Genomic DNA, 27,673 nt, shown 5'->3' with positions numbered 1-27,673 from the left:
TCACCAACTTTAAACAAAACTTACATTATTGGTAGCCTATACAGTGTAATAAACACCAGACTCTTAAACAGTTTTAAGTAGGGAAGTTTATCTTTCAATAATCAAACTGCTCAACCTTTCTTTCAGATGTTGAGTGCTGGATAGTGTTTGATGGAGATGTAGACCCAGAGTGGATAGAAGCGCTCAACTCCGTGTTGGATGACAACAGACTTCTGACTCTACCCTCTGGCTGGAGGATACAGTTTGGACCCAATGTACACTTCCTATTTGAGACACATGATCTGAGTCATGCATCTCCAGCTACAGTCTCCCGCATGGGGATGATCCTTCTTAGGTAGGACAGATGACTCTTTGAGATCAAACATTTATTGATTGAGCTGGACAGACTTTATCTGTAAATGCTTCAGCTACTTTTGGGTTTTTGCACACCCTGTGTTGTGTCTAAAGAACCAATTTGTTACCAGTGAACTATCACCAAATGTAGGTGAGCTAAAGCAAGAACGATTGTGTACTGGGTATGCTCGTTTGTGCTTTGGATAGTTCGGCTCGTCACCATTCATGCTCACATCAGTTCCGATTTTTGACGGTTTTGATTAGTCAAAAGAGAACGAGCAAAGGCAAGCGCTGAGCACTAACTAGCACACACAAACTGAGGCCAGTACACACTCGTCTTCTTTTGTCTTGCCTAGTTGTCTAGTTCAAGAGTAACTCACTACCACTAGAGTTCTGACTGTTTTGGTTAGCTATGACGAATTTAATAAAAATATATAGAGATTAAATTATGCCTTGGTTTGTTTAAGTGAACAAATCGATCCTGTCGAAGAGATTTCTTCATCCATCATCTCTTGACCCTCCATAGTTTCCTAATTTTCTTTTTGTGGTATGTGTAGACAGTAAGTGTAGGCCTAACTATAAAAGAAAAATCTGCGACAACTTCGACATTCATTTCAGCACCACTGAACAATTTACAGTGAGGTGATTAGCGCAATATTTTTGGCAGGCAAGTTCAGCAAACAAAGGTGAGCCAGTGGGTGTTTGTGTTTCACATTGGGCAGCATTCGTTATCGTGACTTGTGCCAAACATTTGGCGATAGTGTACTGCTAATATTACAATTTAGGTTCTTTATAAACTGCACATTCCTGTCTATGAACTCTTTTTGAGGAAGGTGACCCTTACCCCAAGAGGCGTTAGAGATCCAAGAGTTCATTTTCTTAACTCTTCCAGAACTCTTCAGTCACAAAGTATATGGTCTGTTGTGTTCTCAGACTTCCCACATTACTGCATGCTTGTCAACATTGTTAGTTATCAGTGTAGGTTCTTCTTCAGCTGACTATTCCTGTAATCTGTCTTGCTTATATGTAGCCTGAGTTGCATATTGCTTTCAGTATATTCGAAAGTGTTTAGACATTGGGAAGGGAGACAAGCATAGTAATTTCTATTCAAGAATTCCTAGATTCATTAAAAGTAACTTTTATTGTTTCAGTTGTGATGATGTTGATCCAAAGAACCTAGTGGAAGCTTGGCTTAAAACCCAACCTGAAGAAGTGGTCAGCATCCTGACTCATTATGTAGAAGAGTATTTTTACAAAGGTCAGTTTGTTGTCTTGCTACGGTTGTAGAAGTTAGTAGAAATTTACGTATATTAGGCTTGTTACGTAGGCTTGTTTACGAATCATAAGAGGGTCAAGGGTTTACTTTTCCAATGTTGCAGCCTTATCCTGGATGCTGGACCAAGGCCAGATGGTAGTTTCTACATCCCCTGCCGCTCTTGTATCCAGTGGACTTTCCCTCATGTCAGGGGTCGTGTCTAGAGCTCATTTTGCTGTTGCTCTGGTCAGTGGGTTAGGCAGTAATCTCCTTGACTCGTCCAGACAAGAATTTTGTCAAAAGGTAAATATGACTACTGCTTTTCCCGTAGCCAAATCCAGTGAACATTTCACTGAACCATGGTCTTCTGTATGAGGATGAGGAATACAGATGAATCTTTTCTTGTACAAACTTGTATGGTAAATAAGCTACTTTTCCCCTCCAAGTTCTTAAGTAAAGAATTCCTTTGTTAAAAATTGTTAGTTATAGCTTTAAAAATATGATATTTCATTATGTATTGGTCCTTTCCTTTTACAAGCATGACTCGCATTATCTTGATGTAACAGTTAGTATGATTCTACATTGTATCTTTGGTGTCTAAAAATTAGATTAACTAATTTAATTCATACCCAGTTGCTATATTGGCTAGAACCCAGGTTCAAAATTTTGATTTTACATAGTTTTTTGTACCTCAGACACCCATTAATGTATTCCTATTTGTCCAAAAAAATCTTTGAAAAAATAAAATGTTAATCATTTGAATACATCTAAACAGGGTTGGTTGAGTGGATAGTGGAACGTTTGGGGTGCAATGACTTGAAATAAAAACACCATTTGGGGAATTAAATAAAACCCGGCCGACTACATGTTTACGGTTTGTTGGAATCTTGAGGACTGGTCAGCAAGGAAACTTTTGGAACGGCGGTTAAACGTGGAGGGAAAAGTGGCGTGATGGGTTGTAGCCAATCCGGGAGCTTTATTGAAATCATACGATATGACGTCACAGTCGCCTGATCGCAGTCAGGACACAAATGCAAAACATATTGCCAACTCTTTATAACAGAAATCTAAATATCGTAAAAATGGCAAAATTATGGTACATTATTATTGTATACACTACATTTCCTCCCCTTTAAGTTTAAAATATTTTTCTTAAAATACGCAATCTTTATCAACACATCAAACCAATTAAATAATCATTAAATAACCTAAAACAAAAACACTTTTATAAAACAATATTGTATGATTCAATCAAATAAGACAAAACAATAAACATTAAAACAAGCAACCTTGGTAAAATTGGAAACAAAACACAGAAATAAATATTTACAAATTCAACCTTTCAGGAGGTTTTATTTCTCTGGCAGATCGCCTCAATGGCGATGCTTGTTTGGGTCGATCAGCTGATCGTACAGGTGATGTAAAGGTCACGTCCGGTGGAGTAAGCGATGAGCGCGTACTACTACGTTTACTACGTCCTGGAGTACGAGGTGTACTCGGCATTTCCGGTCTCATGGGTGAAGCTCGACCAGCTGACTGAGCATTGTTACCAACATCCTGGTCAAACATATGTTCAGCTGGAGGCAACACTACCTCTCTAGTAATATCATTCTGTTGATCATTCAAATTTACCTTAGTGTTTAACCCGACCAGCTGGTCAATATGGCGTTTCCATACAATACCTGAGTCTAATTTTACTAAATAAGATACAGGACTTAACATTTTAATCACTACACCTTGTGTCCATTTATTTCTTCCCCTGTAATCACGAACTAAAACAGGCTGTCCTATTGACAGTTCTCTAGTTTGACTTCCCCCTTTGTTTACAATTTGTTTGTTTTGGTTTGACAAAACCGTTTTACTAACAGAAGGACGTATCAAATCTAATGTAGTTCGCAATACTCTACCGAACATTAGTTTGGCTGGAGTTTCATTGGTTGTATTATGTACTGCATTTCGATATGCCAACAAAAATCACTTAAAGCTAAGTCTGGATTTTGATTTGAAAACAAAGCCCCTCTTATTCTTTTCTTTACTGTTTTTACAGCATTTTCCGCCTGGCCATTACTAGCGGGAAAGTAAGGTGGTGTCAGCGTATGCCTAACCCCATTAGCTTTAAGAAACTTGCTAAATTCACAGGATGTAAAAGGAGGGCCATTGTCTGTGACACACTGTTCCGGAATTCCAAACCTTGCAAACATAGGTCTCAATTTATTTATGACTACTTTGGCAGATGTGGAACTGACCTCCTCTACTTCTATCCATTTACTATAAGCATCAACTACAACCATATACAACTTTGAATTAATAGGGCCTAAAAAATCTATGTGTAATCGTTGCCACGCTGACTTTGGGTATTCCCATACATGTAAATATGACCTTGACGGGCTTTGACGTTCCATGAGACATTGCGAGCAACTATTGGCAAGTTCTTCTATGTCTTTATCTATTGAAGGCCACCATAGATAAGAACGGGCTAGAGCCTTCATTTTGACTATCCCTAAATGTCCACAATGCAATTCTTGTAACAGTCCCCTTTTATACATTTTTGGAATGACAACCCGATAACCCCACATTAATATGCCATGCTCAATAGTTAGTTCGCTCCGCCTTATGAAATAAGGTCGTAATTCCTCGTTTACCTCATTAGGCCAGCCATACAAGACATAGCCAAATACCTTACTTAACTCGTGGTCTTTTTGTGTTTCCCTCTTAATATCAACAAAACTAATTGGAATATCTCCCTCCGCTAAAAATTGCAAATAGGTTCCTACATAAGGATTTTCCTCATACTGTTCGTTAACATGTTTGGCTTGCAACGGTAAGCGAGATAAACAATCTGCAGACGCATTTCCCTGAGAGGAAACATATTGTATGTCAAAATCATAGCTGGCTAAAAATAAAGCATACCTCTGTAATCTGCTAGCGGCAAAAGCCGGAAGTCCCTTTTTAGGGCCAAAAATTGACAACAATGGTTTGTGGTCTGTTACTAGTGTGAATTTTCTACCAAACAAATACTGATTAAATCTTTTAACAGCAAACACAATAGCTAAAGCTTCTTTGTCTATTACAGAGTAGTTTGATTCGGCTTTAGACAATGTCCTTGACGCAAAACAAATAGGTTTTTCAGATCCATCTGATTGCGTTTGACTTAACACACTTCCGACCCCGTAGGCAGAACTATCAGTAGCTAACCTCAAGGGTAAATTTGGGTCATAATGCGCCAAAATAGGAGCTGAAACTAATTTGCTCTTAATTAATTGAAACGCTTTATCACATGATAAATTCCATTCAAATGGAGTGTACTTTCTGAGTAAATGATACAGTGGGGATACAATGGTAGACATACTTGGCACAAATTTAGAATAATAATTAACTAAACCTAGAAAAGCTTTTAACTGAGTTACATTGGTAGGCACTGGGGCGTTTACAATAGCTTCAATTTTACTAGGAGATGTGCCTAGTCCTTGTTTACTTAATATGTACCCTAAATACTCAACAGATTTACAGAAAAACTGACATTTATTTTGACTTACTGTTAAACCATGATTCTTTAAAGTTTCACACACTTGAATCAACCTCTCTAAATGCTGTTTGTCATCAGTTCCTGTTACCAAAATATCGTCTAGGAAGCAAACAACGCCGGGAATGTGAGCTAAAATGCGTTCCATTATACTCTGAAATATTCCCGGGGCGGATGCTACACCATATGGAACTCGGTTGTAAATATACAATCCTTTCGATGTACTTATTGTACAATACTTCTTTGATTCCTCGTCTAACTTTACCTGAGTGTAAGCCTGAGAAAGATCGATTTTTGAAAATGTCTTCCCTTTTTGTAAATTATTAAAAATGTCCTCAATCCTTGGAATTGGGTGGCGATTGACTACTAAATAGGGGTTGAGCGTTACTTTAAAATCGCCACATATTCTTATACTTCCGTCCTTTTTCAAAATAGGCACAATTGGAGTTCCCCATTCACTATTGCTAACTTGAGTTAAAATCCCATTATTTACTAATCGATCAATCTCAGACTCCACTTTACTTTTGATCGAAAATGGTATAGGTCTGGGTTTGAAAAACTTAGGAATTACATTTTCCTTCAACTCTAATCTAGCTGCATCTCCCTTGTAACAACCTAATGCATCAGTAAATACCTCAGGAAATTTACTGTACAGTTTACTGACAATTACTGGTTTTTGATCTAGCTTTTCAACCGTGTTCAAACTATTTTCTTTAGGGATTCGGATCGATATTTCTAGTTCCCTAATCCAGTCTCTTCCCATTAGAGGATTAGCCCCTTTAGACACAACATACAATGTTAGCTTTTTATGCTCAGATTCATGCTGTACATTTACGTTAAGTTTTCCTACAGGTTTTATTGGCTGGTTTGTATAGGAGCTCAAAACCAAATTAGTGGGCATTAATTCGAGATCAGAGAAATTATCGTTATAACACTTTTCAGAAATTACTGACACGCATGCTCCACTGTCAACCTCAAATGGCAATACAGTATGTTCTACTTTAAGATTAACCGTGATAGGTTTTATTCTATCCCTCGGTTTAGTTTCCTCGTCATTTATGGAAAATAAGTTAGCTAAATCACTATAATCATCGTCATTGTCATTGACACCTGTGTTCTCTACATAGTTTTGCTTATACTTATGAGACTTGTTACCAGAGGTAAACTTAGGTGTACAGTTCTTTTGTCCATCTTTACGCTTATCATTAAATGCAAATTTAGATTGTGACTCACCATTATTTTTCTTCATCAGACACGCACTTTCTAAATGGCCTTTCCTCTTACAAAAATTGCAAGATAAACTTTTAAAACGGCACTCACTTTTTAAATGACCAGATTTACCACAACAATAGCACTTTACTTCACTTTTTGAGCGCTGCCACGGCTTCCGCTGCTGCTGCTGCTGCTTCGAAGCGACGTTGTGGAGACGACTTCCTCCCCCCGTGTTGTGGTAGGTCAGGGCCGCGGTGTCTCTAGCTGCCAACTCCATAGATGTGGCTATTTGGACCGTCTTCTCGAAGGTGAGATCTTCTTCGCCCAGCAACCTCTTCTTGGTGGCGTCGTCCCTCAACCCACTTACGATCCTGTCCCGAAGATGATCCGGTAGTTTGTCCTTAAACTCGCAGTTGACAGAGAGTTTCTTCAGGTTGACGATGTAATCAGCGACTGATTCATGCTCTAATTGTGTTCGGAGACTAAACTTGTACCTTTCGGCAATAAAAGATGGTTTTGGATGAAGATGTCCCTTAATGATCCGTACAATATCCTCGTAGCTCTTAGTAGCAGGTTTGTCTGGTGTACATAGGTCTTTAAGCAGGTTATAAGTCTTCACTCCGACAACCGTCAAAAGCGTACTAACCTTTTTAGCGTTTGTAATATCGTTACATGTAACAAACAATTCAAAACGCTCGATATATGAGTCCCACGTTTCTTCCGAATTATCAAAAGGACCGATCGCACCGATGAACGACATCTTGAAATTTAATAAAGTTCCAAAGTTATCAATAAGGTTCTCATCAAGCGGCATTAATGTTTCACTCACACGCACTGTTCGAAGTTAACTTGACCGAATTCTTCTGTAAACACACGTACCTTCCTACGGTGCACTAGAAGTTCAATTGTCACTTTTAAAAACACACGTACCTTGCTACGGTGCACTTCGATTGTCACTTAAATCACTTAAAAACTTTTTACGCGTTGAGTCATTTTCGTACCTCGTCGCCACTGGAACGTTTGGGGTGCAATGACTTGAAATAAAAACACCATTTGGGGAATTAAATAAAACCCGGCCGACTACATGTTTACGGTTTGTTGGAATCTTGAGGACTGGTCAGCAAGGAAACTTTTGGAACGGCGGTTAAACGTGGAGGGAAAAGTGGCGTGATGGGTTGTAGCCAATCCGGGAGCTTTATTGAAATCATACGATATGACGTCACAGTCGCCTGATCGCAGTCAGGACACAAATGCAAAACATATTGCCAACTCTTTATAACAGAAATCTAAATATCGTAAAAATGGCAAAATTATGGTACATTATTATTGTATACACTACAGATAGAGTGCTCACCACCGCACTCTATGCACTTATGGAGATAAGAAGTCGCTGGTTTAATCCAGATAAAAGTCAATAGCTTTTTGAAGGTTAACAAATGAACCAAGCTGTCTGCGATTATTTGGCTGGGTAAATTAGAGTTCCAGGATGGCTAAAGGAGCTGATTATCTTATCCAGTAAAAAATCTAGACAAGGTATCCCACTCCATTCTACACTCATAGTTCATATTCGGGTTAAAATATTCCTAGTGAATCCCCATCTTAATTGTTAATGGTAAGTGTAATAATAGGAATTGAACATAAAAATCAAACTAGAACTTCTGGAATTTTTCCTGTTTGCACTAGTTTTGATCAAAGCACCACACTTACAACAGACTTACTTCGTATTTCTCTATGTCAAGGTGCTTGAGTGGACAGGAGAGTATGTCGCAAGTTCTGACTCGCCAGCTATGCTCCGCTATGATGAGAGACGAGACTGTGTGGACATATGGACAGACCAAGGCCTCCTAGATCAAGGGTCGACTCTAGTGTATACAGCACGAGTCTGCTCTGCTGCAGAGGTGCTGGATGACTGGCTGCAGCTCCGTCAGCCGTTAATTCTGATTGGTCCACCAGGCTGCGGAAAGAGGTAAGAGTCAAAATTTGATTTTGTTTATTTTATTTTGGATGTTATCTCCATATCTGATATCGTAGTCAGAGATGAGTGGTTATAGTATTCACCTGAAAATCCTTAGCAAAGTATGTCACTGTTCTACACTTATATGGTATGTGTCAAGTATTGCTTTTAGCAGTTTTGTTAGCTACATTGATAGTTATAAGTGTAGATAGGAGTTTGTTTATGTCACTCTTGTTTCTGCTATAACTTACCTGCTTATAGGTTTAAAATAATTTAAGGCATAATTCACACCGAACGGACGTCGGGCGGAGATGTGGCACGGACGAGGCACAGACGTGGCAGTGAGGGGGGTGTGTTCAATGCACACCGAAGGGACGGTGAAGGGACGGTACAGTGGCGAGACAACCTGTATGTAGACTAGACGCTTTGGTTTTTGCTTATTTCTATTAATGTCAATGGTGTTAGTTAATTTCTGTCAACTTAATTAGTACAAACAAGGGAATTGTTCTACTTCCTCACAAAATTTGATTTTAAATTCAATGTCGTCTCGCATAGTGAAGAAACAACTCAAAATCTAAACACAAAAACAACTCTACACAACAAGGTTGTAAGTACGAAGGTTGGTAAGTATAGTACAATATTTGCAGTCCGAACAACGGGCGCGCTACGGACATGCCACGAGGGACGCCGAAGCGACGTGACAGGAGGGCGGCCGCCCGTGCCACGTCACTTGTGTGTACATTGACCAATTTGTTTATATGGGGAGGCGAGGAACGGACATATGTCCTCGCCACGTCCGTGCCACGTCTCCGCCCGACGTCCGTTCGGTGTGAATTGGGCCTAAGATAACTTTTACTACAGTCATGACCAATTTACCATATGCTAAGATTTCTTGTTGATTTTCCAGTTTGGTCCTTCAGCACTGTTTCTCCAAGCTTCGCAATGTTCAAGTTGCCACAATACACTGCAGTGCTCAGATAACTCCTCAACATATTCTGCAAAAGTTGTCTCAGGTAAGGCAGAGCCACTAACCTTCCTTTCCTTTATATGGCTGAAATAGGGCAAACGTTATGTTTTAACAATTCATCACTTCATCAATGTTGTAACTTGTTATGAAAATTAGTTGCTAGACTGTTACCAATCCTTATTTTCATAATTTTTTTTTACTTTCTCCTACAATAGTGTATGGAGAAAGGATTGTTGTCATCAAAATTGACGAGTTTGAGTTTTGAGTGAAAATGTCAGTTTTATGACCTCCTAAACACAAAAAGAGTTTTTTTAAGTGATGTTTGTGTGTGTGTGCGAATGTGTATAGAGCTACAGACTACACCTGTGGTCTGATTTTGATGAAATTTGGTCTGTGGGTACTAATTCTTGGTATCTCAAAGAGTTTTTTTTTTATTCACTTTTTGGAATTTTAAAAATTGTTATGCAGATTTTAATTTAAATCCCATAGAATAACGGTAAAATCATATTTTCACAAAAATACCCTGAATGATTTTGACTAAGTTATATTACGTTGTAGCCCTTTTAAACTCTAAACAAAATTGTACAAACCTTATTACTATAAAAATCACAGTTCCTAATTTAATGCAACTTTTGTAATTTTACCCATCAAACACCATAGTTACTCTCAACTAAATACTCCTATTGGTTCATGATAAGGGTTGTTGACAAGCTAATTGGAGAAAGTATGTGTCAGATTGCTGATACCGGTTGTTTTCCCTCAGCTGTGCATGGTGGTGTCCAGTAGCAACGGAAGAGTTTACCGTCCCAGCAACTCGGAGAGACTTATACTACACTTGAAGAACACCAACTTGGTCCAGAGAGATAAGTGGGGATCCAACATGTTGACTGCCTGGCTTCTGCAGGTCTGTAATTACACATGTGTACACATATTCTTTTCTGTTAAGCATAGGGTGTGGGCATGGATTCTCTTATCACTGCATAGTTCCCTTCCACCGCTATATGTGTTACTTCTCTCTTCTCAACATCCTTCTTAACCTAAAATATCCATTCCTGGGCTTCAATTTGCATTCTCCATATTCTCCTATCCATGTTCCATCTTACTTTTATCTTCTCTTAGTACGTCTTGACCTTATCCATACATTGCCTTGAAGCATTGTCCTCTTGGTCTACTTGGCTCTAACACTGTGGATTTCTTGTCCTAGGAATTCTATTATCTTGGATTATTTTCTTTAGTCTCATAGAAATTCCTGTAGATGCAAACTCAGAACATAATTCGACTTAATACAGTAGAACCTCACTTATCCAGAACTTAGGTTGACTTACTTGATAAGAAACAAAAAATATGTAATAAAATCATTGGCACATGTAAAAGCTGCAAGCATATCATTCAGTTTGCCATAGAGGTATTTTAGTATTTACTCTTCTGTGTGAATTATGGTTTTAAAATTTCGTTCTGATGACTTCTTATAAATTCGTAATTTTTTTTAATAGCATTTGTCAGGCTACTTCAAAATAAACGTTGGTTTAGCTTTATTGGCAAAAACTTTATCTTTTGGGGGGAAATTAAGAAAATTTGAATTTTGGCTGCTAAATATATTTACAAATTTGTCTGTTTAATTAACTCCCATCAAATGTTCTGTCTACAGAAAAAAGTAGGATGTTTATGAGCTAGTATTAAACAAGATGTTTTCTAACACAGAAACAAATAGACAGTCACACCTTTCATTTGTGTCAACGTCAACAATATAGAAAGGTTAAAATGTTGTTTGAATATTGTATTAATATTTTATGTCTCACTTAGGTTCTGACCTACAAAGGGTTTTATGACTCAGACTTGGAATGGGTCGGTTTGGAGAACGTTCTTTTTGTCTTCAGTTTGTCGTCAACTGAAGGTATCAGTCTCCGCTTTCTGGCAAAGAATCTTGTCTGTTACTTGAGGTAAGTTTAAACATATTTTAATTATGTAGTCTATGATTATTTTATTTGCTGAGATTGAGAATATTACAATAATTGGGACTTTTTACTTTTTTTGTTGAAATTGATAATCATAGGATAGATTTGCTCATTGCAGGATCAAGCTCAACAATAATGACTAAGGATGTGTTTTATGAACTGGATGTGCTCAGTAAGAAATAATATTAACTCTTTACCAGGGCGATGAAAATAAAAATGTTTATATATTTCCTAGTAAAATTGTTTACTTTATTACTAGCAAAATGTATTTCCTTACCTCAAAATATCTACAATTTATTCATTTTTCAGCTCTCCTGATCGACCAGAGTTGAAGATAATCTATGGAGAACTAATCAAATCAATTTTGCCAACGAACAAGCAGACAAAAATGGCTTCAGGCCTGGCTAAGATCATGGTCAACATTTACCAAGAGGTAGGAGATTTATTTTTGGTTACTCCAGAAAAAATTTACTTTAGCCTTAGGCCCATTTTTCTTAAGGAGTAGCAATTTGTTATGGTGAAAATGTAAATAATCTTATACATAGTTGTATCCAGGTCTCTGCAAGGTTCGGCAGTTCCCAGCAGCTGCACTATATGTTCACTCCAGCCAATATAACAGCTTGGTGTCATGGCCTACTGAGGTATCCTCTAACCGACAATCAGTGTATCGTTGAGGTAAGCAGTCTTTCTTGATATTTATCAAACACGCTAAATTAGGTGGTAGAGTGGTATTTAGATGGATTAAAACATTTTTTTCATCACTAACCTTTTACCTTGGAAGCGAGACCTGGGTCCTATCCAAGAGAAATGAAGGACACTTGATTGTTTTTGAAAACAAGGTCCTAAGAAAAATATTCGGCCCAGTAAACGAAGAAGGAGAATGGCGGATTAGAAAAAACAGAGAGCTACGAGCGTTATACCAGGACCCTGATATAATAGCTTTGATAAAGGCAAAAATATTAGGTTGGCTAGGTCATGTATTGCGAAGGGAAGAAGGAACAAGACTGAAGGAAGTATGTTCTGCTGTACCAACTGGAAAGCGTCCACTGGGTAGACCAAAAATGAGATGGTATGACCAAGTTAAGAGAGATGTGAGTCAGTGTGGAGGGACAGTGAGATGGCAGCGGACAGAGAAGCGTGGAAGAGGCTGATCTACGAGGTGAATAATCGACTGCGATTTGTAGCGCCCCAGCAGTAAGTAAGTAAGTAACCTTTTACCTTTCATTCAAATCTAAAAAGAGACTATAGCCATAGCCTATGTTGATACAAAGCCGTGGAGAGACAAAAGTGGCAGGGTTTTTGTCAAGATGGAAGAAAGTATGTGTCAGATTACTGAACCGTTTATTTTCTCACAAACTTGTAGGCTCAGTCTACTTGTAGTATCAAACATCAAACTATGCTATTTACCTTGTCAGGCTCTACTGTATGAAGCATTGCGACAGTTTGGCGACAAGCTTGTATCTGAAGAAGACCGAACGACTTTATGGGTGATCCTCTCAGAAGTCATGGAGAAAGAGTTCAACCTGAGGATTGGAGCCGAATCTCTCAAAGGTAAGAGATTTATTTACGTTCGAGCTTCTGTGTTAGTTGGAAACTGCAATGTTTTTGTTTCCGTTTCAAAGGCTGCATGTTATTTAACCCTCCATCTGGCAAACGACCGCTGAGCTAGAGATACAACTGGTAACATTGAATGAGAGAATTGACAAGTGGCCGCCATATGTACCGGGGTAGAGTATATTGTACTTGGTACATTGGAACTAGTGGAATAGAGGATTGTGGGATTGTAATGAAGCCTTTGGCCTATGAGCTGGTCCATGTCCCGAGTTGGTGCCAACATAACCAACTTTTACGTGTAAAAGTTGCCGTGCCATTGCTACCTCCAGTTTTATTTCTAGCTCAGTGCAAATGACTAGTCCACTAGCCAATAGTAAAGTGTAGGAATTTATTTACATTACTTCATTCAGTTTAAAAAAAAATAATTTTATTCAGGAGTTTGTAGCATGAAATTTGATATAACAAACATTGATGTTCACTCTTTATTTCAATAACCCATATATTACTGACGTGTTCCTGTTGAAACATATACAACAATTAACTTCTATTGTTAACAATTTTTATATTCAGTTCAAGTTCAACAGTTTAGAACGATACATCCTATTAAATATTTCCAATTAATCACCTCAGTTTTTATTCAATTCAGGACACAACATTGACACATTTTAAATCCTTGGAAGGAAACCGTAGAATTACGCAATTGCTTGTCCAGCTGCAAACTGCTTCACTATGAAGTACAATTCTTTCCCTTCAAGAACATATGTTGTTTGTCTGGTTTATTTTGATGAATGGTGTAAAGATTAAAAGTATGAACAAAAGGTTTGTGTTTGATATTATATTCTTAGTTTAAATTAACAGAATAACATACATGGAACAATTTTAATTTTTAACCATGTAAAATCATAGTTTGATTAAATTTCCAGATGTTCTGTTTGTGAGTGAGACTCCAGGGCGGATGGACGGGATGTTGTTGAGACTATCTGTATCAGACTGTACTTCTCTTGTGGAGAAAACTCTAAATCAACTGGGTAAGTACTGTACAGTAAAATTGGGAAAAAATATAAAATTTTACTTTCAGTGGATTTCGTACGGTATGAATGCTACATACCGTCTTCTCCAGCCTGTCCATCAATTTAATTTAATATGTGTAAAAATCCCCAGTAAAATTGGGAAGATACATTGTTGGAAGTTTGCTTGTTTAAGGACAAATTTCAATCAAATTCGCAAATTTGTTCATATTATACTAATCTATCAACATTTTAATGAAAAACACACCTTAATATCTTTCCATCATCAGCAAACCTTAGTAATCATTGATATTACTGTTATTTAAATAGGATATAAATCTGAAAATTTTAAATGAATACTTCAGTGGAAATCCAGCCAGATGAATGGGAATTTTCTTAGCTGCAGGTTTGCTGTGGTGGGGTATTTTTATAGCTTTGTGATGCTGGGCGAGCCAAACAAATGACCCCACACGCTTTATCTTTGACAGTAACAATTTTTTTTTTAGGAGACACGACCACCCTGGTACTACCAGAGCTGGTACAATTGGTGGCCAGGATAGAGAGGGTGATGAGCTGTAGCGGAGGGTCCCTGGTCCTGGCTGGGAGGTCAGGAGTCGGACGTAAGACTGCTGTGAGGGTAGTAGCTGCAAGACACTCTGCTACTGTGCATAGTCCCAACATCACCCATAACTATACACTATCTACCTTCAAAACGGATCTGAAGAATGTAAGCGCTGGTCCTCACAATATATTTGGTTATTCACTTGTAATTCAGTAGTTGTTACAGTCCTAGTGAGTAAATCCGATTCGTTCAATCCTTAGAAGTTGTAACAGTGAAGCTGGGTAGCTAGTGGTGATAGTGCTCCCCTAATTAACAGAATATTGCTGATTATGTGATCAGAATGCCCTATCGTGACAAAAAAAAGTTTAGACTGAAATCAAGGCCGCTTTAATAAATGGACCCCTCCAAGAGGTTATTGGTTGGTTGGGGGCCAAGGAGGAGAAAAATACCCCTACAAGGAAGGAGGTCCCTACAATCATCTCTCGGGCCCATAGCACATCACATGCAAATCATGGGCCTGACAGAAATCTGAAGTAGACTGTTGATCAATTTCAAGCTTTTGTTCTATAAGATGACAGTGTTTTAACGAGCAATCTACACCGCTGAAAGATTTTGAAAGGAAGAATCACTATTATTGGGTACAAATATGCTGAGTCATTCTAGTACTCGTATAACAATTATCAGGACCCCAAAAATTTGATCCTGAGAAACGTCAGTAGCTTCTTGATCGTTCAAAACTGTCCTTGAATATTTGAATGACCCTGGCTAAAGAGACAGCCGATCTTAGTCATTATCAAAGGTTTACAGTAAAATTCAAAGATAACTCCACTATACACTTTTGGTCGTGGTTGTTCGTGTACATAGAATAAAATTATGACCAAATAAGTAATAGAAAAGTATTTTAATAAGAGTTAAATTGTGTGTACATTCCTGTAGAAAAACAAAGATCAGACTAACTTAATGCGTTGCTATGACAACGTCATCAGCTGACGCTACACCAGCCCCCCACGGAGAAAAGGAATCTATACATCATTTTGAAAAGTAACCCGTGGTCGGATTTGTCTTCCAGAACGAGTTGTATAAGAATTCGTAGATGGAGTTTGACAAGATGGTGGTAGTTTTGAGGATTCCTCTGCTTGTCCAGTCGGCACCAAACGTTTCGTGGGCTCAGGAATAGGACTTTCATCTGCAATAATATAGGCTGGCTTGACCCTGTCCAAAGATACCTTAGTTTCTTGGCCTCTTACAATGATGGTAATTGTCTTTTCGTCACGGCATATGACCTTGTAAGGACCAGAATATGGAGCCTGTAAAGATTTTCTTAAGCTGTCTTGTCGGAGGAATACAAAGTCACAAGTATTGAGGTTCTTGAACACAAATGACCCTGGTTTAATGTGGCGTGATGCGGGTGTAGGTCTTAGTCGATTCATATGCTTACGCAGCCCTGATACCAATTCTTGTGGCTCGTTGCTCTCGTGGGAAGGTATTACGAAAAACTCTCCCGGAAGACGCAGTGGTTCTCCGTACACCAGTTCAGCTGATGAAGCAGTGATGTCCTCCTTGAAGGCAGATCTTATTCCGAGAAGGACAAACGGCAGTACTTCGGTCCAGTCTGATTTGCTGTGAGCCATTATAGCAGCTTTCAACTGGCGGTGGAGTCTTTCAATCATACCGTTGGCTTGTGGATGCCAGCTGGTAGTGAACTGGAGCTTTATGCCCAACTGTCGTGCTAGGTCTTTAAACAAAGTCGATGTGAACTGGGATCCGCGATCACATGTCAACTTTTGTGGGCATCCAAATCGAGCTATCCAAGTAGAGACAAACGCTCCAGTAACAGATTCGGCAGTTATTTGATCAATAGGACAAATTTCAGGCCAACGAGTAAATCTATCTATGATAGTTAGACAGTACCTAGAAGATTTTGATAAGGGAAGTGGGCCAATTAGGTCAATGTGGACATGAGAAAAACGTTCTGTAGGTGTATGAAAATCACCAAGGGGAGTAGAAACATGTCTAGTTATCTTAGATCTTTGGCATGAGAGGCAAGATTGAGTCCATTTGTGGCAATCCTTACGAATGGAAGGCCAGACAAAACGATCGCAGATAAGTTTTGTTGTGGCACGTATTCCAGGATGACTCAGCTTGTGGAACTGGTCGAAAACTCTACGTCGCAGTTCTGATGGCACAAACGGTCTAGGAGTTCCTGTTGAGGTGTCACAGATAAGGCTCAAATGGGTTCCAGGAATCGGAACTTTCTCCAATCTAAGAGATGTAGTACTTTCTGAAATGAGATTTTGAAGTTCTTCGTCTGACTCTTGTGACTTGGCTAAGGATTCATGATCTAAAACAGTTGAAATGGCTTCAACACGTGACAAAGCATCAGCAACTATATTTTGTGAACCACTGATGTGCTTTATGTCTGTCGAAAACTCAGAGATAAATGAAAGTTGGCGTAACTGAGCTGGAGGCAACTTGTCACGGCGCTGTTGAAAGGCATAAATAAGTGGTTTATGATCTGTGAATATAGTGAAAGAAGTTGTTTCCAAGAGATGACGGAAATGCTGCACAGCTTCATAAATAGCGAGGAGTTCTCTGTAGTATGCAGGCCAGATGCACTGTTTGGATGATAGTTTCTTGGAGAAAAAACCTAGTGGTTGCCAAGAGTCATCGACAAACTGTTGGAGGCAAGCACCTACACTTACTCCAGAGGCGTCTGTAAAGAGACCAAGAGGAGCATCAGGTTTAGGATGAAACAATAGTGTTGCTGATGATAAGCTAGCCTTGCATGCTTGGAAAGCTTCTTCTGTCTCTGGAGTCCAGGGCACAGGGAGGGAACCTTTTGAATCAGCGTCACTAAGTAGGGAGTGCAGAGGTGCTTGAAATTCAGCGGCCTTTGGCAGAAACCTACGATAAAAGTTCATAATTCCCAAGAATCTGCGAAGACCACGCATTGTCTGAGGTAACTGGTAGTCTTGTAGAGCAGTGACTCTCTCCTGAGGTGGACGTGTCCCAGCAGATGAGACTAAGTAACCTAAAAATTTAACTTCTGGTACACCAATTACACATTTAGATGGATTTACAACTACTCCATAGTCAGAAAGTCGTTCAAACAACATTCTTAGGTGTTCTTTATGTATTTCTTCAGACTGGGAAAATACTAAAATGTCGTCAATATATGCATAACAAAAATCAAGGCCGTGAATAACTTCATCTATGAATCTTTGAAATGTTTGACCCGCGTTGCGTAAGCCAAAAGTCATGAATGGAAATTCAAACAAACCAAATGGAGTGGTGATTGCTGTTTTTTGGATGTCATCTTCGTGGACGGGAATTTGGTGGTAAGCCTTGGTCAAATCAATGGCAGAGAAATGCGTACAGCCTGCTAAATTGAACGAGAAATCCTGAATATGTGGTACAGGGTATCTGTCAGGAACAGTACGAGCATTTAAAGCGCGGTAATCACCGCAAGGACGCCATCCATTTTCACCTTTAGGCACCATGTGCAAAGGTGAGGACCAGGGGCTTTCAGAGGGTCGAGCAATACCAAGCTTAACCATCTCCTCAAATTCTTTCCGGGCAGCTTTCAATTTTTGAGGATGTAAGCGACGTGGTCGACAGTGAACAGGAGGACCAGGTGTAACATTTATATGATGAACTGTTTTATGTTTCACAGCACGAGGTAAGCCTGGAGGACGAATAATATCAGGGAATTCAGAAAAAACTTCTGCCAATGGCGAAGAGAAAGATATAACTTTAATACTAGTTTGATTGTTGTTAGAAACTATTCCCTCGGCATTCAATCCCGTTTTCTTGTCAACCAAACATTTCATTTTGCAATCGGGTAATAAGTGATAGTGTGAAAGGAAGTCTGAACCTAATATAGGTATTGAAACATCCGCTACCACTAAACTCCAAGGGAAATTACGTCTAAGGCCTAAATTAAGGGTGAGAGGCATGGTACCATAAGTCTTTATTTCACTGTTATTGGCAGCACTTAGTGAATAGCTAGTAGGGAAACGTTTATATTTGATAAGGCGTTTAGGAAAACACGACACATCAGACCCGGTGTCGATAAGGAACCTAGTTCGTGAATTTCTGTCCATCACAAAGAGACGGCCGCCAGCATTTGAACAATCCGTTGCGGCCTCTACGGATTGTTGCTGAGGTTTCCCTGAAAAGAGCACGGAGAAAGACATTTGGTAGCATTGTTTTTGAATTTTCTATGGTACCAGCACCAGTTCTTAGAGGGATTAGGTTCGTTTCCTGATCCACCACGAGACTGGGAACGACCCCTAGGTCTCACCTGTGTATCTCGTACTCTGGTTTCTGATAATGCTTGAACTTGTTTAGAGAGGGATTCTATTGCATTTAATAAAGAAGTGTTACCTGAAGAGACTTCACAAATACCAGGTGTTGAAGGAATGTCAGCTACCTCCATGATCTTATCAGCCAGTTCTGCCAGTTTGTCCAAGGAGAGCTCAAGTTGCGTAGTCAATATGGCTTGTGAATGAGGAGGGAGTCGTCTGAGCCACAGTTGACGAAGCATGTTGTCTTGAAGGGGAGTCGAGCCCGCAAGAGACCTAAGATGCCTCAAAAACTGAGAAGGCTTGCGGTCTCCAAGGTCCTCTTCACTCAGCAGCCACCGCACACGTTGCTCTTCGGATGCAGAGAGGCGTTCAATCAGTTTCTTTTTTAGATGTCCGTATTTGTCGCCTTGAGGAGGGTTTGTTATGATGTCTTCGACTTCAGCAGCAATTCCTGTGTCCAATTGCGAGACCACGTAGTGAAACTTGGTGTCGTCGTTGGTAATTCCAGATATAAGAAATTGCGAGTCAACTTGACAGAACCACAGACTTGGTCTTTCAGGCCAAAAGGGCGGAAGTTTGACGGCTACTCTGTTCACCGACATGTTTTGAGAAGTGCTGGGTTGTCCAATCCGTTGACGCAGTTCTTCATTCGCAGTTCTAAGTTCGGCGAGTTGAGTCTGCAGGTCTTCTAATGACATCGTTCGAAGGAGGAAACACAAAAGATTTACACTCTTCAAAGAAAATAAGTCTTTAGATAACGGTTGTAGTCGGGGTCACCATTTTGGTCGTGGTTGTTCGTGTACATAGAATAAAATTATGACCAAATAAGTAATAGAAAAGTATTTTAATAAGAGTTAAATTGTGTGTACATTCCTGTAGAAAAACAAAGATCAGACTAACTTAATGCGTTGCTATGACAACGTCATCAGCTGACGCTACACCCTCACTCCTGCATGCATATACCGACTAAAATGTGCAAGTGTGGGTTTCTGTCTTAAAAATTTGATAGATTTACATTTTATTTTTGTCTATGATCCTGTCTTTAGAATCAGCTGGCCTTAGTCAGTAACAAAGGTATCAAAAGTTGTCACACTCATTTACACTCTTACTCTGGGTATGTATTCTAATTTAAAGACACACCTACATGTATTTCAACACCTCAGCGCATTACCGTATGATTAAATAACCTTAGTATATTTTGATCTAGTTGTTTCAACTTGTTTCCACTGTAGGCCTATTTTCACTTCTACGTTTGTCTAGTATATACATTTAATTTCCAGGCAATGCAATTAGCTGGAGTTGAAGGAGAGCAAGTATATTTACTTCTTGAGGACTATCAGATAATTAACCCTGAGTTTCTTGACCTTATCAACTCTCTGTTGTCTTCTGGAGAGGTAAGTAAACAATTACAAGATATGCTGATGTATATTATTCTGTTTTCTGCAAGGTTGTTAATAACAAAGAAATTCTTTGAAGTTTTAGAGTTATCCCTATCAGTTCAGTAAACTCTGTTCCAGTCACATGCCGATGTGAGAAAAATAGTTAACTTACAAAAATCTACTCAATCATTAATTTATCACAATTATATTGGGTTTTACCGCTATATTCATCTTTATTAATTTCTGATTGATCATTCTCAGGTCCCTGGTCTTTATCAAACGGAGGAACTGGAAGCAACAGCTTCTGTACTCAAAGATGCTGCTTCCCAGTCTAGTTTCGATGGAAATGTTTCACAGTACTTTTCTTCAAGTAAGTATTTCATTAATACATTAGTACCATTGTTTGTAAACGTATTAATTATGTTATTATACTGTTGGCAATGTGATCGTCTACAAATAATACAGTTATATCCTGCTTGAAAATAACTCAATAGACGGCAAAACCGATTGCCATATAGACAGCTTGAGGATTGCTTTGACAGTAGTAGGTAACAAAACCTCTTGTATATAATTTGTGAAGTAATCTGGAAGGCAATACACAAAATCATGTATACTGTTGGATTGAATTGGTAAAATAAATTGTTTTGTCTTACAATATGGACCCTCACACAATCTAAACCTTTTAAATAAAAAAAAAAACTGTTTATTTGGTTTGTCTCAAGGTTGACTCTCTATCCATAGAGGCATAAATGAATATTAAATGGCATATAAAATGAGTTAATTTTAGATAATTTTGTCTGGTTTGAATTTTTTAGGACCATTGATGTATGAAAATTTGAATTTAACAAAGTCGATAGTGGAAAAAGCAGTGCACAGTAGGAATAAGAATAAGGCCTACTTCAATTTTCATTTTCACTAACCAAATTTAAACATACTTTTTCCAGGAGTACAGAAGAATCTTCACGTGATCTTAGTGCTGGAGTCAAGTGATGATAGGTTCAATGTTTACTGCCAAAACAACCCAGCGTTGCTGAAAACCTGCTCAGTCCTCTGGCAGGACTCTTGGAGTCAGCACACCATGACTTTAATCCCCCGACTTGTCATATCCAAGTAAGTTCTCATCTTCTGTCCAAAACAACCCAGCGTTGCTGAAAACCTGCTCAGTCCTCTGGCAGGACTCTTGGAGTCAGCACACCATGACTTTAATCCCTCGACTTGTCATATCCAGGTAAGTTCTCATCTTCTACCAAAACAACCCAGATTTGCTGAAAACCTGCTCAGTCCTCTGGCAGGACTCTTGGAGTCAGCACACCATGACTTTGATCCCTCGACTTGTCATATCCAAGTAAGTTCTCATCTTCTGTCCAAAACAATCCAGCATTGCTGAAAACCTGCTCAGTCCTCTGGCAGGACTCTTGGAGTCAGCACACCATGACTTTGATCCCTCGACTTGTCATATCCAAGTAAGTTCTCATCTTCTGTCCAAAACAATCCAGCATTGCTGAAAACCTGCTCAGTCCTCTGGCAGGACTCTTGGAGTCAGCACACCATGACTTTGATCCCTCGACTTGTCATATCCAAGTAAGTTCTCATCTTCTGTCCAAAACAATCCAGCATTGCTGAAAACCTGCTCAGTCCTCTGGCAGGACTCTTGGAGTCAGCACACAATGACTTTGATCCCTCGACTTGTCATATCCAAGTAAGTTCTCATCTTCTGTCCAAAACAATCCAGCATTGCTGAAAACCTGCTCAGTCCTCTGGCAGGACTCTTGGAGTCAGCACACCATGACTTTGATCCCTCGACTTGTCATATCCAAGTAAGTTCTCATCTTCTGTCCAAAACAATCCAGCATTGCTGAAAACCTGCTCAGTCCTCAGGCAGGACTCTTGGAGTCAGCACACCATGACTTTGATCCCTCGACTTGTCATATCCAAGTAAGTTCTCATCTTCTGTCCAAAACAATCCAGCGTTGCTGAAAACCTGCTCAGTCCTCTGGCAGGACTCTTGGAGTCAGCACACCATGACTTTGATCCCTCGACTTGTCATATCCAAGTAAGTTCTCATCTTCTGTCCAAAACAATCCAGCGTTGCTGAAAACCTGCTCAGTCCTCTGGCAGGACTCTTGGAGTCAGCACACCATGACTTTGATCCCTCGACTTGTCATATCCAAGTAAGTTCTCATCTTCTGTCCAAAACAGCCCAGCGTTGCTGAAAACCTGCTCAGTCCTTTGGCAAGACTCTTGGAGTCAGCACACCATGACTTTAATCCCTCGACTTGTCATATCCAGGTAAGTTCTCATCCTCTACCAAAACAATCCAGCATTGCTGAAAACCTGCTCAGTCCTTTGTCAGGACTCTTGAAGTCAGCACTCTATGACTTTGATCGCTCAACTTGTCATATCCAGGTCTTTTGCAAAAAAAAAAAAAAAAAAAAACTGTTATACTGATTTCATGTTTAGCAGAACGGCTGGATTATTTAATGGAACCAGCTTTTAGGTGTACTTAGACAACATTTACATTGGATGTTACTATGCGAACCGTAACATTTTGCTGATCTTGATTGCCATACACATAATGTGTTTGTTACTTAGAATTAGGTTTATCAACTCTTTCTTCATAATGGGACTAAACATCTAGTTTCTTTTCAGGTTAAAAGGGCCGTCAAAGGAAGATGTCTTCAGTGTTGTCGAGATGTTCAAAGCTATTCACCTAGACTGTGCTGACATTTCTGATTGTTCTCCACGACGGTTCCTCTCCTTTGTGCAGACATATCTTCACATTTACCAGTCTCGAGTTGCTAACATTGCTGAAACTCAGAGCAAACTAGAGGTAACTTAACTTATCACAAAGTAAAAATGTTGTAAAATCAATATTTAAATCTAAATTAATAGCTTTGTGTAGCCTATTAATAGTTGTAAACAGCCTGAAGCGTGATACTAAATTCAAATTTCTTCCTTTACGTTTATATTGATATTTAGAATACTGAGTGAAGTAGAATTTGGTTAAGAAAACACGGCCAAACTATGACTGAAAATTGTCAAGCTGATTTATCTAAGCAGACTGCTGCCAAACAAATGGGCCACAGAGCAAGGTAAGCTATTGGCTGAAAGCAGATCAAGCTTCTACTGTTTATGATCAGGCTGGAGTGTCCAAGCTGACTGCTGCCAAACAAATGGTGGACACACTCAAGCTTGAGGCTGCAGAGCAAGGTAAGCTTTTGGATGAAAGCAGATCAAGCTATGACTGTTTATGTTCAGGCTGGAGTGTCCAAGCTGACTGCTGCCAAACAAATGGTGGACACACTCAAGTTTGAGACTGCAGATCAGGGTAAGCTGCTGGCTGACTATCAGATCAAGCTATGACTGTTTATGTTCAGGCTGGAGTGTCCAAGCTGACTGCTGCCAAACAAATGGTTGACACACTCAAGCTTGAGACTGCAGAGCAGGGTGAGCTGGTAAGCTGCTGGCTGACTATCAGATCAAACTGTGACTGTTTATGTTGAGGCTGGAGTGTCTTAGCTGACTGCTGCCAAACAAATGGTTGACACACTCAAGTTTGAGACTGCAGATCAGGGTAAGCTGCTGGCTGACTATCAGATCAAGCTATGACTGTTTATGTTGAGGCTGGAGTGTCTTAGCTGACTGCTGCCAAACAAATGGTGGACACACTCAAGCTTGAGACTGTAGATCAGGGTAAGCTGCTGGCTGACTATCAGATCAAGCTATGACTGTTTATGTTCAGGCTGGAGTGTCCAAGCTGACTGCTGCCAAACAAATGGTGGACACACTCAAGTTTGAGACTGCAGATCAGGGTAAGCTGCTGGCTGACTATCAGATCAAGCTATGACTGTTTATGTTCAGGCTGGAGTGTCCAAGCTGACTGCTGCCAAACAAATGGTTGACACACTCAAGCTTGAGACTGCAGAGCAGGGTGAGCTGGTAAGCTGCTGGCTGACTATCAGATCAAACTGTGACTGTTTATGTTGAGGCTGGAGTGTCTTAGCTGACTGCTGCCAAACAAATGGTGGACACACTCAAGTTTGAGACTGCAGATCAGGGTAAGCTGCTGGCTGACTATCAGATCAAGCTATGACTGTTTATGTTCAGGCTGAAGTGTCCAAGCTGACTGCTGCCAAACAAATGGTTGACACACTCAAGCTTGAGGCTGCAGAGCAGGGTAAGCTGTTGGGCGACAAGCAGATCAAGCTATGACTGTTTATGTTCAGGCTGGAGTGTCCAAGCTGACTGCTGCCAAACAAATGGTGGACACACTCAAGCTTGAGGCTGCAGAGCAGGGTAAGCTGTTGGGCGACAAGCAGATCAAGCTATGACTGTTTATGTTCAGGCTGGAGTGTCCAAGCTGACTGCTGCCAAACAAATGGTGGACACACTCAAGCTTGAGGCCGCAGAGCAGGGTAAGCTGTTGGGCGACAAGCAGATCAAGCTATGACTGTTTATGTTCAGGCTGGAGTGTCCAAGCTGACTGCTGCCAAACAAATGGTGGACACACTCAAGCTTGAGGCTGCAGAGCAGGGTAAGCTGTTGGGCGACAAGCAGATCAAGCTATGACTGTTTATGTTCAGGCTGGAGTGTCCAAGCTGACTGCTGCCAAACAAATGGTGGACACACTCAAGCTTGAGGCCGCAGAGCAAGGTAAGCTTTTGGCTGACAAACAAGCCAAAGCTACTGCAGCACTGGAGATGATCACTGAGACAATGACTAATGCCAACGCTCATCGAGGAGATATGGATCAATTGAAGATTCAGACTGAAAAAGAGAATCAACTACTTCAAGTCAGGTATGTTTATAGTCTTTATTTAACATCTTTTATGCATTTTGAGCTAAATTTAAAGAAATGACTTCTTTAAAATAAAGGCTTTCCATCCCAAAGTTTGGTTATTTTGTGAATTTATACAACTGTTGTTTTTTAGTAATGCATAACACACATAACTTCTACCCCAGTAGACACTTTGTTGATAGTGAAGAAGCCCAAATGAGCCCCCTAAATATGCTTCGGATCTTTTGGGATTCTGAACTTATTACTACCCACTATCTATGTTGTTTCTTGAAACCAAAACCTTATAAGGATACGCATAAGCAAATTTGGATGTCCTATGAAAATTACGCCATTGTTTGAAACTTTTATTGAGTAAAGATCTCAAAAATATATTAAATCTTTATTTGCAACAAATTGTTAGTTCATTAATCATGATTTAAACAATTCTAACCTTTCAAAACATGTATTTAGGAAGAAAGAGATAGAAACAGAGCTGGCAGAAATTCAACCACTAATAGAAGAGGCGAGGACTGCTGTTGGAAACATTAAATCAGAAGCTCTCTCAGAAATCCGGAGTCTCCGGGCTCCTCCAGAGGTCATCCGGGATATACTCGAAGGAGTGCTGAGGCTCATGGGTATCCAGGATACCTCTTGGAACAGCATGAAGACCTTCTTGGCCAAGAGAGGGGTCAAAGAGGACATCAGGTTAGTGTCAATCAACTTCTTGCGCTTCCAAGAATTAAATAAACTGATCAAACTCGACTAACTGTAACTGGTTAAGTTATTGGGTTTAATTTAGTAATTATTTGTTTTTTTGTACATAAACATCTTATCAATGTACAAGGAAAATGTGGATATTATTTTGAATGAACCTTAAATTTTTTGACTAAATGCTGCTGTTTACAGAAAACCTATTAAAAAGCATTTTTAGTGAAATGTTTGATTTGTTTACCACTGAGTGTAACAATTCCTTAAATTTGCTTGTGAATGCCGGGTCAGTTTCTAAATGTAATGCGACTAGTAGAAACACCATAAAGCTACACTCAAGCAGATTTTCTGATTTAAAGTCTTAAAATTATCTCTAGTATTTATTCATTTAAAATGGAAGTGTATTATTGTCTCTTCAGGTGCTTTGATGCTCGCAACATTCACTCAGACAACAGGGAAGCAGTGGAAGTGCTTTTGTCAGAGCACAGAGAGTCTTTCAACCCAAAGACAGCCAAGAGAGCTTCTCAAGCAGCTGCTCCACTGGCAGCTTGGGTCACTGCCAACGTCAAGTTCTCTCACGTGCTGGACAAGATAAAACCTCTAGAGCGGGAACAGGCAAATCTTCATAGGTTAGAGAAATAGTAAGAATTGTCATCTTCAGTCATCTGAGCTCGTGTTAAAAATATGCTCTGAAGATAGGTTTTCATGGTTAAAGTAGTGTCAAATATTCTGGTGGGGCAGTGAAGGTTGGAATCGTAGCATCTCCTGAAGATGGATTTTCGCAACACATCCAAAATGTCAGTGTTGTTGCCAGGTTTATTCTCAAAGACCAATATTTAATATTTCCGTTCATAGTTGAAGCTAATGGTCCGTTTTCATGAATTGTAATATCCTTTTTACTCACTGGGTAGTCTACAAAAACTTGCAGCTAATATGGTTTATGTTTTCAAAATCCAGTTATGTTCTGTATGGCCTATTTTGTATTTGTACCCTTTTTTGATTTTAGTTATAATTATGGATGCTGTGATTGACATCTATCAGATATTAGGTAAAAGCTAGTAATCGAATTGAGACATTGTTTAAAATGAGACACATTAAAAATAAAATTATCCTCACATACTCACTCAATCCCACGGCCAATGGCCATGGATACTCTAGGTGGTCTTTGGCCTTAACAACAAGCTGCCTCCATCTCCCTGTCTTTTGAATCTTCTTGCTTTGCTCTCAATTTTCGCAAATCTTTCTCCACCTGGCCTTTTAGCGATGCTTGGGTCTTCCTCAGGGTCGTCTTCCCGCTGTGTTTTGCCTCCAAACTTCTTTAATTAGTTTCCAATCTTCCCTCATAAATACATGCTCTGCCCACCTTTGTCTTCTGCCTTTCGCTTCTACTATGTCTGGAGAACATTTTTCTGATTTCTTAGTTGTGCCTAATTCTCTATCTTCCCTTTCTAAAAGGTCCAAATATTTGCCTCAAATTATATTTGCCCTTGAAGTTAATTCTTCATAATTATTTGATCACATTGATTTTTCAGGTAAAATCCTAAAACTTGTTTCACTTTTGTGTTTCAGAAATTTGAAGCTGGCTGAAGAGCGGATTGACCAGCTGAGTAGTGGACTGCAAGACGTAGACAAGACTGTGGCGGAGTTGAAGGAGAGACTGAACAGATTCACCAAGGAGGCTGCGGAGTTGGAGATTCATCTGGGACAAGCAGAGGAAACACTGAGCAGTGCGGAGAACCTGGTGCATAAACTGGACCAAGAGTACTGCAGATGGAAAACACAGGTGATTGATTAGATTACATTTATATGATAAAGACATACCTGGATGTGTATTGAAAGGAGGATTGAGTGTGTCAGTGTCAATGGATGGGATGGCTTTGTTCCTGACTAAGATAACATGGTTCTGTCAAGACCATTCATTATCAGTCCAATCATCAAATACAGCTAGGTCGTTTGATTCACAAAGTTACAGAAATTTCTCAGGATCAAGCCAGTCACTTTATGTTTATTAGGCGAGCACTCTATCCATTCAGCTAACCAGAACTACTACAAACATAAAGCTCAATTGTTAGTTTGATAGAATCTCATTAGTAAGATACTGAAAATTAGATAAACTTGTTATCAGGTTATATTTGAAAGTAAAGCCAAATGGCTATTAGGTAATGTTTTGAATAGGAATA

General features: G+C 39.5%; 1 protein-coding gene across 1 annotated transcript in view; it reads left to right on the top strand.

Moving 5' to 3' along the window:
• Positions 1–27,673, top strand: part of LOC128984716 (cytoplasmic dynein 2 heavy chain 1) — a 101,241-nt gene that overhangs the window by 39,777 nt on the left and 33,791 nt on the right. The window contains exons 40-64 of the mRNA XM_054404058.1: positions 127–334; positions 1,485–1,591; positions 1,713–1,891; positions 8,063–8,289; positions 9,185–9,290; positions 10,008–10,148; positions 11,048–11,184; positions 11,509–11,632; positions 11,755–11,874; positions 12,615–12,750; positions 13,677–13,781; positions 14,267–14,487; positions 19,910–20,023; positions 20,270–20,378; positions 20,953–21,118; positions 21,505–21,589; positions 22,208–22,371; positions 22,658–22,838; positions 23,149–23,218; positions 23,360–23,463; positions 23,870–23,947; positions 24,592–24,806; positions 25,257–25,490; positions 25,913–26,122; positions 27,063–27,276. Of these exons, the coding sequence (XP_054260033.1) occupies positions 127–334; positions 1,485–1,591; positions 1,713–1,891; positions 8,063–8,289; positions 9,185–9,290; positions 10,008–10,148; positions 11,048–11,184; positions 11,509–11,632; positions 11,755–11,874; positions 12,615–12,750; positions 13,677–13,781; positions 14,267–14,487; positions 19,910–20,023; positions 20,270–20,378; positions 20,953–21,118; positions 21,505–21,589; positions 22,208–22,371; positions 22,658–22,838; positions 23,149–23,218; positions 23,360–23,463; positions 23,870–23,947; positions 24,592–24,806; positions 25,257–25,490; positions 25,913–26,122; positions 27,063–27,276 (3,755 nt within the window). The remainder of the gene's footprint in view (positions 1–126; positions 335–1,484; positions 1,592–1,712; positions 1,892–8,062; positions 8,290–9,184; positions 9,291–10,007; positions 10,149–11,047; positions 11,185–11,508; positions 11,633–11,754; positions 11,875–12,614; positions 12,751–13,676; positions 13,782–14,266; positions 14,488–19,909; positions 20,024–20,269; positions 20,379–20,952; positions 21,119–21,504; positions 21,590–22,207; positions 22,372–22,657; positions 22,839–23,148; positions 23,219–23,359; positions 23,464–23,869; positions 23,948–24,591; positions 24,807–25,256; positions 25,491–25,912; positions 26,123–27,062; positions 27,277–27,673) is intronic.

This window comes from Macrosteles quadrilineatus, unplaced genomic scaffold, assembly GCF_028750875.1.
Source record: "Macrosteles quadrilineatus isolate MER2022 unplaced genomic scaffold, UCM_ALF_1.0 Scaffold_2__2_contigs__length_208266976, whole genome shotgun sequence".
Lineage (NCBI taxonomy): Eukaryota > Metazoa > Arthropoda > Insecta > Hemiptera > Cicadellidae > Macrosteles > Macrosteles quadrilineatus.
The sequence above is the reverse complement of the archived record's forward strand: the minus strand, read 5'-3'. Positions and strand labels throughout refer to the sequence as shown.